This window comes from Trachypithecus francoisi, unplaced genomic scaffold (assembly GCF_009764315.1).
Source record: "Trachypithecus francoisi isolate TF-2019V2 unplaced genomic scaffold, Tfra_2.0 Lachesis_group0, whole genome shotgun sequence".
In the NCBI taxonomy this organism is placed as follows: Eukaryota; Metazoa; Chordata; class Mammalia; order Primates; family Cercopithecidae; genus Trachypithecus; species Trachypithecus francoisi.
The window spans coordinates 26,697,817-26,710,985 of record NW_022681453.1 but is presented as its reverse complement, the minus strand read 5'-3'; the positions used below and the strand labels follow the sequence as shown (position 1 = coordinate 26,710,985).

At 43.5% G+C, this 13,169-nt stretch overlaps 1 protein-coding gene across 3 annotated transcripts; it reads right to left on the bottom strand.

Moving 5' to 3' along the window:
- Positions 1-606: 606 nt before the first annotated feature.
- Positions 607-12,946, bottom strand: KCTD6 (potassium channel tetramerization domain containing 6). 3 transcript variants are annotated; one of them, XM_033210276.1, is made up of 3 exons: positions 11,627-12,946; positions 4,824-4,893; positions 607-2,008 (listed from the first exon to the last, which is right to left on the bottom strand). In XM_033210276.1, the coding sequence occupies exons 2-3, from the start codon at positions 4,848-4,850 to the stop codon at positions 1,322-1,324; spliced, it is 714 nt and encodes a 237-aa protein (XP_033066167.1). In that variant the 5' UTR covers positions 4,851-4,893; positions 11,627-12,946; the 3' UTR covers positions 607-1,321. The 3 variants fall into 3 exon arrangements, with proteins under 3 accessions (XP_033066167.1, XP_033066168.1, XP_033066170.1); XM_033210277.1 differs by lacking the exon at positions 11,627-12,946 and adding an exon at positions 9,490-11,585; XM_033210279.1 differs by lacking the exons at positions 4,824-4,893; positions 11,627-12,946 and adding an exon at positions 3,258-3,346.
- Between the last annotated feature and the right edge of the window lie 223 nt (positions 12,947-13,169).

Genomic DNA, 13,169 nt, shown 5'->3' with positions numbered 1-13,169 from the left:
TTCCTCTTATACGGTGGTCTAACAAAGTAGGAAGTCTCAGTATAATTAAAATAACCTTCCTATGAGTTACTTTCAAGAAATAGAAGCAAATGAACTATGCAAAATAAGACTACAGGGAAATAAACAAAAGTACGTGTATTTCTCCAACTGTTCTAGGTCTTTCATTCACTGCAGTTTGTTTCTTCTCTTCAGAAATAAACTTACCTTTGTTAACAAAATACATTTGTGGATCACCACAAAACATGAGCATAAAGGGCTAGAGTCATTTTGTTCCTGTGCTTAGCAGAAAACTGAAATAATGGTCATAGAACTGTGGGCAATTAAAGAAAAATCTGTAATCTTCAACATAAATTCTTTTGAAAAATATGAAAAACTGTATGTTCACTGTTCAAATATGCACCCTTTTAGTCAAAATTAATAATTCCATCTATCCTTGCTTCAATGACACACCAGTTCTTATAAACTGCAACCTAAGATCCCACTGTGTCCTCTCAAATTAAATACAAATATGCTACAGGCAGTAAACAATGGAACATAAACAATGCATATTTTAGAAAAGGAATATGATTTTCTCCCCTTAATAATAATCAATAAATACAAACTTAATTTTCATATTTCATTTTTTATTAGTTTTTTTTTTTCCCTGGTAGACAGTACACTTGAGAATTATACTGTACCAGGCAGAAAGAGTAAGATTTCTACCACAGGGACATTTTGTATTCAGAATTCAATACAAATATTTCTAGTCAGACATTTCCATGGCTACAGATATTTGGTTCCTTGATTTATATGCATAGAAAGAAACAGTTGTCATAACTGTAAAAAGCAGTACTTAATAAGTACTTTTAAATGACTGGAACAGTTTTCCTTTAATATTACAATACTACTTATTTATTGGTTTGGAAACTAGGTCACCCTACATGATGTTTTGATTTTTCTCAAAGGCATCATGAGTACTCTGCTTATTCTTTCATTCTTGTATTTTTAGCCTTCTAGTTGAGTTAGGGACCATTTTATCAGAAATCATTTTAGCACTGTAATAAGAAAAGCTCTGTTAAGGGTAGATTATATACCATAATGATTTTCAGACTTCTTTTTATAAAAAAGGTATCTGGAGACTCTGAACAGGCACATGCATACTCAGGAGGAAGGGAACAAAACATGGAGGAGTGTGCCAAAGCACAAAACTTCCTTCTGGTCCTCACTGCCTTCAAATAAATACAAATATTTAAAAGAAAAAAAAAAATCTCACACTGTGATTAAAAAAAAAAAAAAAATCAGTATTTTCCACGTTTCCAGGAACCTGTGGCAGGGTCGGAGATCAGTCGTCTGTCTTCCGGGCTAGCCTACAGAAGGTCCAGTTGTGCTCCACTGTGTTTTCATTGGCCCGCTCACTCATGTGATGCACCCGGGTGTTGCGGATCGTGAAACCTTGTTTTGTAATGTATTCCATCAGGTGGACCCTAAGAGAAACTTCCTGGTGATAATCACATGGTCCAAAAGTAAAGGAAACCTGGCAGTCTCTGGTGTCCATCATGTGCTTATTCCACTTGGTAAAATAATTTGAGATGCCTTCTAGTAAGGAATGGACCTTGGTGGTGATGGTTAGTTGGGTTATGATGACAGCCACTGGGTTGGAGTACTTAGAAAGCTTCCGAGTACTAGACAGCTCCACAACTTCTTCAAAAGTATCCATGGGATACAAAGGCTTAGGATCATTGAGACACTGAATCAAGGGCTCAATCTGGTAAAAATCTGCTTCTTTCCGAAGCAGATCAAATTCCTTAAAATCCAACGGTAAGGTCAATTCTGAAGTTCTTAAGAAGTTGAGGACATATCGGAAAAGAGGTCCATCTCGATCAATAAAGTAATTGCCTTGAGGGTCTCGAGCTGTGGGGAAGTCCCCCCCAAACATAGCTCCAAGCATGGAATCCGGGTAACGCGTCAGTGTGGTGAGAGACGTTGTATACAAGTGTCCACCTACATTTAACGTGACTGGGTCAGTCATCTGAAATTTTTAAAGAAATGATCAGTCATCTGAAATTTTTAAATACCAACTTTGACAAATTAAGAAAGTAAGTGATACTGAGCAAAGCCCAAGAGTCTTTCAGGCTATAATGTATTTAGTAATCCTCTAATGCAAAATGACTTTACCACCAGCAATAAACCCACCCAGATGAAGCGATCTAACATTTGCTTTCAATAGGAAAAAAAAAAAAAAAAGGATAAATCCAATTATGTAAAGACTTATGCTAAGAATCCAGGGCACTGACTTCCAGAACAACATCATTTCAGGCCCATTATCTACAGAATGTTCAGGTCAGAATATATTGTGAGAAGGGAAAAGCCACACTAAAATACACTTATGTTTTTCTGATTTTTTTTTAAAGACTTGCATTTTTCTGAACTTAATTTAACATAAGATAGAATTAAAATGATCTGATAATATAGACATTTACTTTCAATATTTCTTTGGGTTTTTCCCCTTCAAACAAAAGGAATAAACTATGAAATTTGTTTTTAAAATAAAAATTTGGGCCGGGTGCAGTGGCTCATGGCTGTAATCCTAGCACTTTGGGAGGCTGGGGCAGGCGGACTGCCTGAGCTCAGGAGTTCAAGACCAGCCTGGGCAACATGGCAAAACCCCATCTCTATTAAAAAAAAAAAAAAAAAAAAAAAAATTAGCTGAGCGTGGTAGTGCCTGAGTAGTCCTAGCTACTTGGGAGGCTGAGAATCACTTGAATCCGGGAGGCAGAGGCTGCAACTGAGCCAAGATCACGCCACTTCGCTTCAGCCTGGGCAACACAGAGAGATTCTGTCTCAAAAATAATTAACTAATTAATTTAATTAAAAACTGTGCAGACTTAATCTTGGTAACTTTTTCATGGAAGTGATACTTTCAAATACTAAGTTAAAATATACATTTTAGTCAAAAAATCATCACATACCCAAAAGCTAACAGCAGCCATAAAATTTCATAATCTGATAGTGTATTCACTTTTGTAACATTAATGTTGCAATCTGACCTTCAATTTTGAGAAGCAAGCTTCTCTTAAAAAACATACCTTCAGTTTTAGAAACACTATTTAAGAAAAAACAGGCCAGGCGTGGTGGCTCACACCTGTAATTCCAGCACTTTAGGATGCCAAGGAGGGTGGATTACTTGAGCCCGGGAGTTGCTGACCAGCCTGGGCAACATGACAAAACCCCGTCTCTACAAAAAATACAAAATATTAGCCACACATGATGGTGCCCACCTGTAGTCTCAGCTACTTGGGAGGCTGAGGGGGGACAATCACCTGAGCTCGGAAAGTCATGAGCCGAGATCGCGCCACTGCACTCCAGCCTACACAAAAGAGCAAGACTCTGTCTCAAAACAATAAAAAAAAAAAAAAAAAGAAAGGAAGAAAGAAAAAAGAAAAAGAAAAAGAAAAGAAAAAAAAAAGAAAGAGACTTCAAGTACTAGGCAAGTAAAATATACCTTACACCAAAGGAACAGAAAAATAGGGAGACATATGCACACACAAAAAAAGGAGTGGGAGAAGAGGCACTTTCTCAACCATTAATCTCCCAAACCACAATAAAATATCCTCCTATCATTACTCACTAGATCCTTTTGTAGCCACTATTCATGAAGAAAGAGTCTTCAGAGCAATATACTTTAAAAAATAAAAAATCGGCCGGGTGCGGTGGCTCAAGCCTGTAATCCCAGCACTTTGGGAGGCCGAGACGGGCAGATCACGAGGTCAGGAGATCGAGACCATCCTGGCTAACACGGTGAAACCCCGTCTCTACTAAAAATACAAAAAACTAGCCGGGCGAGGTGGCGGGCGCCTGTAGTCCCAGCTACTCCGGAGGCTGAGGCAGGAGAATGGCGTGAACCCGGGAGGCGGAGCTTGCAGTGAGCTGAGATCTGGCCACTGCACTCCAGCACTCCAGTCCGGGCGACAGAGCGAGACTCTGCCTCAAAAAAAAATAAAATAAAATAAAAAATAAAAAAAAATAAAAAATCACGTTACTTCTTCAGTGATTATAAAAAGTATTTGGAGAATCCATTTTGAGTTTGCTTCCATTAAAACACCAAAGACAGGAGGATCATTTGAGGTCAGGAGTTCGAGACCAACCTGGCCAACATGGTAAAACCCCATGTCTACTAAAAATACAAAAATTAGCCAGATGTGGTGGTGCACACTGATAATCCCAGCTACTTGGGAGGCTGAGGCAGGAACCTGGGAGGTGGAGGTTGCAGTGAGCCAAGATCACACCACTGCACTCCAGCCTGGGCAAGAGGGTAAGACTCCACATAAAAAAATTAAAAAATAAAATAAAAATTTTAAAAACACCACTCGCCAGGCGCGGTGGCTCAAGCCTGTAATCCCAGCACTTTGGGAGGCCGAGACAGGCAGATCACGAGGTCAGGAGATCCAGACCATCCTGGCTAACACGGTGAAACGCCGTCTCTACTAAAAAAATAGAAAAAACTAGCCGGGTGAGGTGGCAGGCGCCTGTAGTCCCAGCCACTCGGGAGGTTGAGGCAGGAGAATGGTGTAAACCCGGGAGGCGGAGTTTGCAGTGAGCTGAGGTCCAGCCACTGCACTCCAGCCTGGGCGACAGAGCGAGACTCCGTCTCAAAAAAAAAAAAACACCACGCGACAAAAACAACCTCCAAAATACATCTAAGCTAAGTAAAAGGGGGCAGAGAGGTTACACAAATTCACAATTTTCTTTTCTTATAAGATATACCTAAAAATACATAAGTTATCCTTATGTACACACAAAAATAATTCCCCAGCCTTCAAAATACATCTCCAAGAAGCACTCACCATATAGCCCCAGTCTCCATTATCCATCTGCTCCAGTGATGCGTCTTCAAGAGCCCAGGTTTCAGGGAAACTTCAAGAGAAAAACAGACATATGATAGCATATATAACTATGAACATAAAGAAGAAAGGTTTTTTCCACCCAACAGAGGAGGCCAAACACCAGAAAAACTACTCGTCCTTGCTCAGCTGAAACCTACCGCAGGGCAAAGATCTGGGGAAGAAAGCATTCCCCTAGGGCCTCCATGTCCTGTATTCTTACCATAGAGAACCCATCTGGAAGGCCGGGCGCGGTGGCTCAAGCCTGTAATCCCAGCACTTTGGGAGGCCGAGACGGGCAGATCACGAGGTCAGGAGACCGAGACCATCCTGGCTAACACGGTGAAACCCCGTCTCTACTAAAAAAATACAAAAATCTAGCCGGGCGAGGTGGCGGGCGCCTGTAGTCCCAGCTACTCCGGAGGCTGAGGCAGGAGAATGGCGTAAACCCGGGAGGCGGAGCTTGCAGTGAGCTGAGATCCGGCCACTGCACTCCAGCCCGGGCGACAGAGCAAGACTCCGTCTCAAAAAAAAAAGAGAACCCATCTGGAACTAAGAGACTGAAGATTTTCAGAGAAAGAACTACCTGGTACTTAAGAGAAGGAGGAAGAGTCTAGGAAGCAACCCAGTCATTCAAATTCTACCTCTCTTCTTAGAAAGTCAATTTTTAGAATTTATGTAAGAGAACATTATGATTAACTCTACAACCTTATCCTGGTACAAACCTATAATGGTCCTCACCATAAAGGTCATTTAAGAAAAAGGGAGAGGCCGGGCGCAGTGGCTCACGCCTGTAATCCCAGCACTTTGAGAGGCCGAGGCAGGCGGATCACCAGGTCAGGAGTTCAAGACCAGCCTGCCCAACATAGTGAAACCCCATCTCTACTAAAAATACAAAAAGTTGGCCGGGCGTGGTAGCAGGCACCTGTAATCCTAGCTACTCAGGAGACTGACGGAGGGGCATCATTTGAACCCGGGAGGCGGAGGTTGCAGTGAACCGAGATTGTGCCACTGCACACCAGCCCCTGCAACAGTGCGAGACTCCATCTCAAAAAAAAAAAAAAAGAAAAAGGGAGAAAGGGAAAACTCCTTTTCATCAGTGTTTCGGCTGTACAAGCCAATCGCCTGAGTAAAAGCATCAAAAATCATAAACCTCCCAGGACACCAGCATCCCTTTCCAAGAGAAATACATCAGAATGGTATTTATCTTATAATATAAAAAATAATAATAATGATGTTTTTTAATAATGATGTAATTCTCTTTGTACAACAATTAAAACAAATAGCGATTTAAATGCCAAACTGTTAAGAGCACAATTTGGGGCAAAAAGAACCTTACCGATATAGATGAGACTCAGCCAGCCAGCACTCATGGAGAGCCAGCCTTAAGACACTGAGAAATGCTCAGATACTAATGATGCCAATGTGAATTTATTTTTATCTACAATTCAAAAGCACTTAAACAAACAGTTTCCCAGCTACTGAACTGCCTTAGTCAGTTCCCTCTCACACACTTCAATCCCAAATCAACCTGCAAAGCAAACTGCAGAACAAATTTCTAAAGCTCTGGCAAGAGATGGTAAGAAACATGGAATTATTGGTATTCATCCAGGAAAAGCACCAGCTTTTTTATGTTGTCCTTTAACAGATCCACTTTTCCCACTTTTAGAGGAATCTGGCACAGAATTCCCAGAACAAGCCCTGGCTATAGAAGATCACAAAGGCTCTTTCTCAAAAGGTCACTCAGGCATGTAGAGAACATTTGCATAGCACAGCATGGGCTGAAATCAGAGCTCGAAGCATCTATTTCTCTACCTTGCAAATCCTTCAAAGCACATAAACTAAAATGTGGACCAGGCTATGGGGCAATCAGTTTTTATTCTTTACACTCAGCAGCTGGATATAGATAGGCCTCCACATGCTATGGGGTGAGAAATGGAACAAATGTCAAATTCAAGACTGTTATGACAGTCTTTCATTCCTCTGACTTGCTTCACAAATAGTATCCGAGGTAAACAGGACCAAGAAATGGGCTTTGCCAATTTGTCTTGCCAGGATCTGATTCAGTTACTGATAACAACAGATTAGCAACTGAGCAATTTAAAAGGCCACTCATCCAAAAGTGCTGGTAAGATGCTCATCTTTGGCATTTTCCCATCACCCAAAGTATTCATTCCTGACAGCCTCAATAATCATTCATTCAGCCAACAATTATTGTGGGTTACCTATGGAGTGGAGGGGATGCCTATGTGCAATGTGGATACACAGAAAGAGGAAAAAAACAATCTTTGCCCTCATGGAGCTTTCCATCTATAATGGAAGGCAACATGCAATGACTGAAGTACAGAACAGAATTCAAAGCGCTATATAACAGATGGACCAGCAGAGGCCTGCGAGAGGGGAAAAGCAAGATTCCAAACGGGAAAATGGAGGACCTCTGGGAAGAGCCCACCCAGTTGAATCCTTGAAAGAAAATTTGGACAACCTGAGAAGGGATTCTAGAAAGAAGAAACAATTTAAAAGACAAGGGCATGAAAAACTTCTTCCCCCTACAACATTCCTGATACCAGTAGGCTGAGCATGGATTACTATCCTCATCTTAAAGATGCAAAACAGAGAAACAAGGCAGATTAAGTGACTAGCTGGAGGCGCCACAGCTGGGAAGTAACTAGATAAGAAGTCGCAGGTTTTGACTCTTAGTCTACATTTTTCCATAAATCCCCTCCTCGGGTAGAAATTGAAAGAACAGAATCCAAGAGACAAGAACTTGAAAAAGACTAACTTTAAACACTCTATAGCCATCTATTAACCCTATCCACCTAGTAGGGTTTTATTTACAAATTTTACAGTAACTCAGCCTAACTAGTCATAACGGGTTTGTAAAAATTTTCCTGAGGCCCTCCCCCGCCACCAAAAAAAGGCAGGAACCCATTCAACTAGTGTGAATAATGGCTGCTGTCCTCTGTCTGTAGTGACATAAAGAACTCCAATCCATGAATATCCAAATGATTAAATGAGAAACAGAAGATCAAAGACAAGGAAAAAAGCAGACATCAATGTTGCAGCCGTTAACGAAAAGTCTGTCCGCTATTAACCCTTTTTTCTTTTTTACTGCTAAATCAAAACAAGATAACTTCTTGAGCAGTTATCTAAAAAAAAAAAAAAAGTTAGATGCTGTCCCTGAATCTGTTCCACAGCAAAAGCAAAAGTTCCGGTACAAAGATGTAATGAAAGCTCACGCTTAATAATTCAGGAAAGCAATTATGGGAATCTACAGCCCATGTTTCTTAAAAAGCACCCAAAAGCCTTCCTATACTTGTGTATAAGACACACCAAAATAAGTTGAAGCAAAGTCACTATTAGTCACTTCCAATAACAATGACTAAACTGTCTAAAGAAATCAAATTGTTCATTAAAGAGTTCAAAGGGAAAAAACACTATTGATTAGTTTAAATTTTATCTCTAGCGGCTTCTAAATATCTTCTGTGGAGATGCTTAAATACAGCAAGAAACAAACAAACAAAAAAGCACAAATTTCTTGTTATCCAATAGCTGGATAATGATCAGTTTCTGAATTCTGAACTGACAACCATTAGGAACATCTCTGAAACGATGCAGATGAATGAAATACAATCCCAAAGAATTTCCAGAATAGTTTCAATCTCTTCTACTAAATCATTTTCCAGAGCTACTAACAATTACAGAATGATTCATTTGCTTTTCATCTTCTCTCCCTTCTGGCACAGTCTCCAGTGGAGGGCTTAATGAGAAGTTAAATGACCACAAGACAGGCAGCAGAAGGAAGATCTTGAAATGGGTATCAAATAGGCCGGTTTTACTTATGAAAGCAAATAAATATCTAATATTTCAGAAAATCTACCAGGAATGGTAACAACGAAAAATGAAAAAAGTTTTCCTTTACAGTGACTTTCCCTACTAAAACTAAAGATAGTTTTGAAAGACAGCAAATGCAACCAAGCACAACAGCTATAAAGTTCAAAGAAGCCTCTGACCCTGTAAAATCAGTTCACCTGAAAAGATGTAACCTTTGATGCAAATAAAATTCTTATGAAAACAACACCAACCATTCCCCAAAGAATATAAAGCAGTGCTGAAAATTCACCCATGTTTAAGCTTCAAGTTATTGTGACTAATGTATAAATTCTGACAGTGTCATGTTAGCAGGTAATCAAGCTTAAGAAAACACATACTGAAGAATTTACAGAAGCCTTAAAAGAAAATATTAATTTTCTAAAGTAGTATATCTGAAGAATGCACACTTCAGTAAGTTAGTAACTTAAAAAAGTAACCTAAGAACCCTTAAATGGCATTCTCCCTATCACTGCAGAATTGCAATTTCAGCCCTCATGGTTATGATGAACCAACTTAACAAAAATATTCTGGGTTTATCATTCTTGCTATAGATTAAGAATTCTCCAGGGCAAAAGTCCTAATCCTATATAACTACCTATATGTTGCAATAAAAACCTCCGAACTTCAATGAAAAATAAGAACTTCCAACTACTGACTTCCCAGAGTTTCCAGGCAGCCCTTTAAAATGCGTTTTTACTGAAACCTTCGTGGCTGGTAGTCAGAAAAGACTCAATAAACTCCCTCTTTCTATACTTACCTTCAAAATTGCCTTTGTACTGAGTTTTGCTCTTCTTGAAATGTGGGAGTTTGAAAGTGAAATACTTTTTATAGTAACTAGTTCAGCGACATCTAAAGGAGCCTTTGGGGTTAACATTCACATACAGGCCAGCACAAGTAGCCAGGCATACAAGGATAATGTGATTATGGTGTTAGATTATCCTTAACCAAACCACTGCAGAAATGGATTTTTCTCTAAAAGTAATCATTTTCTCTTTCTCCTCTCTCAACCATGTGATCTAGAAGAGAGGAGTTACAGGTTTAAAAGTGACCTAATATTAAAAAGCTGTCACAAAATCATAACACTCCTCTTAACCCTCAGTTTCCGAAAGATAAGACGGGCTAATACCATCTTCCCAAAAGTAATTACACCATTTAGGCACTACACAAAGGCAAAAATTGGCCTATAAGAGTAACACATCAGGACAAGGAAAGAGAACAGGTTTCCAGGGAGGTCCTGTAGTCGAATTCTGCTCCGTTACTGATTATGAGACCCTGAGAAAATCACTCTGTATGCTCAGCTTCTTCTTTGGGGAAATGGAGAAAATAAAGGAGATCATGAATATAAAACCATATGTAAACTGGCAAGTATTAGACAAATGTGAAAACACTAGTGGCAGCAGCATAAACAAAATTTCTACATTAACATGAAAAACTTGAGTGTGAACACAAGTAATTTAGAGCATTGGCCTGGAGACGGCAAATATGGAGGAGGCAGCCTCTTAATTTGCTTCAAATCTCCCCGGGTCCTCTTTTTCCCAGAGCTCCATAAGGGAGAACTACATACAGGTAAAGGGGAGTGTCTAGTTTTCCCAGAGATCACCCAACATCTGAGCTCCTGATCTCAGAAGGAACTTCCTTAAAGCATGACTCAGGATTATCTCCAAGGTAAAGCTGAATCCAAATACACACATGTACTCCATTTTAAATGGACCCCAAATATCAAAATCCAAACGCACTAAAGGATTCATAGGGTTCACCCTAAGATTTCTGTAAGTGGTAATGCTTTGGTTAAAATATGATTTATGAAAATTCAAATCACAAAACTTTGGGATGGCATCCATGGCTCTCCTGACCACTCCACTCCACCGTTCATATCTAAGGCATAGCACAAAATTAAGTATCCGTATGGACTGATGGTTTTCGGCCAAAGAGAATATTATCTCATGCTGTCCCCAAGCTTCTCTCCTATCCCAGGATGATTCAAGTAATAGGGCATTTGTGACAGCGAAAAAAAGAACATGCCGGGGGATATGGAAGAGATGCTTAGGCTACCCTAAATATTCTTAGCCGAGCCGGGTCATCCCAGGTCACTTTGCCAGCCAAACCTCTTCTATCACAAAGTCCTAAAATTGGATCCATCAACTTGTTCTAGAACTGGTATACTTGAACAGAAACATGATAACTTCAGCAGAATATCCAAACAGGATCTCTGTCACGTTTCATTTCCCCGTCCCACCCCCAGACACAGCCTCCACCACTGTCAGCCCAGCAGGTGCTGCCAGGGCTCCCCATTACCACAGCCATTTATCACCTCTGACATCAAGCATTAAAAACGCCACCACACACACAAATCTAGGCATAAAGAACTCAGCTGCAATCTGAGTGTCTCTTCAGGGTAGAAAATCCCAAAGCCAGGGTTTTGAGTCCTGCCTCACGCTTTAAACTAGGGCAATCGGTGGCTAATAAGCGCCATCTCCCAAAAACAATCATTTTCGAGCACACCCCGAATGTCTCCGTCCGGGCCGTGCTTCGCTGCTGCCCCACCAGCGAAACCCCTACAAACCCGACCCGGCCAGGCGTAGGGCGGGCGATTCCCCGGGCCCGGACGAGGGGCGCGCCGCGGAGCTCCGAACCCGGGCCCGCAGAAACCGCGCTTCCCCGCCGGGCGGGCCCCGGAACCCCCGCCCAGGCCCCGCCGCGGGCACCTCCGCCGCCGGCTCGTGCCAGCCCCGGGACGCGCGGTCCCCTCAACGCGGCCCCGCCGCCGCCGGGTTCCAGGAGCCCCCGCCCAGATCCTCCTCAGCCCCGCTCCCCTGGCCGCTGGGCGCAGACGTCTCCCGAAACCCGGCCCTCCCAAGCCCCGGCCCCGCAAGCCCCAAGCCAGCCCTACTCACTGCGCTGCGGCGGCGGCGGCGGCCGGGCCGGGAGATGCCCGCGGCCGGAGAGCGCGAGCGCGGGGACGAGCGAGCCCGCGCCCGGCGACGGCGGCGGCGGCGGCAGAAGGGACGACTGAACCCGCGCCCGGAGTTGCGGCTCCAGCTGCCCGGCGCGGGCGGCGCCTTCCCAGCAGAGCCGTGGCGCCACGAGCGCGGGCGCCCCCTAACGGCAGCGCGGGCGGGAAGCCAGAGAGCCGGGCGGCCCTAGGAACTCAGCGAGCGCAGCCTGAGCCGCGCGGTCAAGACCGCAAGACCGCAGCCCCGAAGCCCCGCCCCGAAGCCCCAGTCCCGCCCCTTAGGCTCCGCTCAGAAGCCCCGAAGCCCCGAAGCCCCGCCCCTACGTCCCGCCTCCGTCCGCAGCCTGGGGTCCGCCCAGCCCCAGGCCCACTGCGTCCTCAGAGCTGGTATTTCCACAGCTGTTTCTCCTTAGTCATTTCATGAACTTGTATGGGGCCCCCACTGTATCTCAGGCCTGGGAGTTTAGGAGATTCAGCGGCCACCAAGACGGAAGCGGGTCCTAACGAAAGGAGAAGACAGACAAGATTCAAAGAAATAGCTAATAGACAAAATAATGACAGGTTATGATCATAAGCGTTGGGAGAGGCGTGATTAGAGGACTTAGATGGAAAGAGGAAGGGAGCCCCTGCTTCAAACGCAGTAGCCAAGGAAGACCTGGCCCCCGGACCTGCGGACGGAGCCCCTCCTGCCTGCCCTGCACTGGGGAGACAACCCTGCGATGAGGACTGTGAAGAAGCCCCCGCGGCCACCCCTCCGGCCTGGTGGGCAGGACAGCAAAGGACAGCTGGGCCCAGAGGCTCAACAACACGGACAGCCAGGTGGAGAGAAGGGCAGAGCCACCTTCAGCAGACAAAACGACCCGTGCAAAGGCTCTGGGGCCTGGAGGAGCTCGGCCCTAGATGAGACTGGCGCCAGTATTGTCCCCACTTCACCAGGAAGGAAGCCAAGACTGCAGAGGATGGGCAGCTCCTAACGCCTCAGGGCTAATTGGTCTCCATCCGTCCACTCGTTCCAAGTCCCATTCGCTTCCTACTAGCCAGGCCTCTGTCCCCTTTCGTTGGGACCAGTTACCTGATGCTGGGTTTAACCTTCTCCACCAGAATAACCACTGGCCTTAGAAACTTACTTGGGTTTCACGTCTGCATGTGTGTGAGCTAGCTCTGGGGTTGAAATTATATCAGCATGATCATCACAGTTATATCTGATACTTGATTCTTCTCCAAAGCTCAAATTCATAGGTTAAATAAATGACATATGCTTCATCAACATACCCGAGTGCTACAAGATCAAATTCACAAAGACTAGGCGAGAATACAGGGAAATGTGTGTGAAAATGATCAAAATGATCAGTACATAAACTAGTATACATGATATCCTGATTTTATTTTTAAAAACATATATACAGACGGCCGGGCGCGGTGGCTCAAGCCTGTAATCCCAGCACTTTGGGAGGCCGAGGCGGGCGAATCACGAGGTCCGGAGA

What these genes read in the sequence shown, in the direction of transcription:
- KCTD6 (XM_033210276.1), bottom strand. Translation starts at nt 4,850, where the DNA reads ATGGATAATGGAGACTGGGGCTATATG. An exon ending in ATGGAGACTGGGGCTATATG is followed by an intron (nt 2,009 to 4,823) that starts GTGAGTGCTTCT and finishes TAAAAATTTCAG; the next exon opens with ATGACTGACCCAGTCACGTT.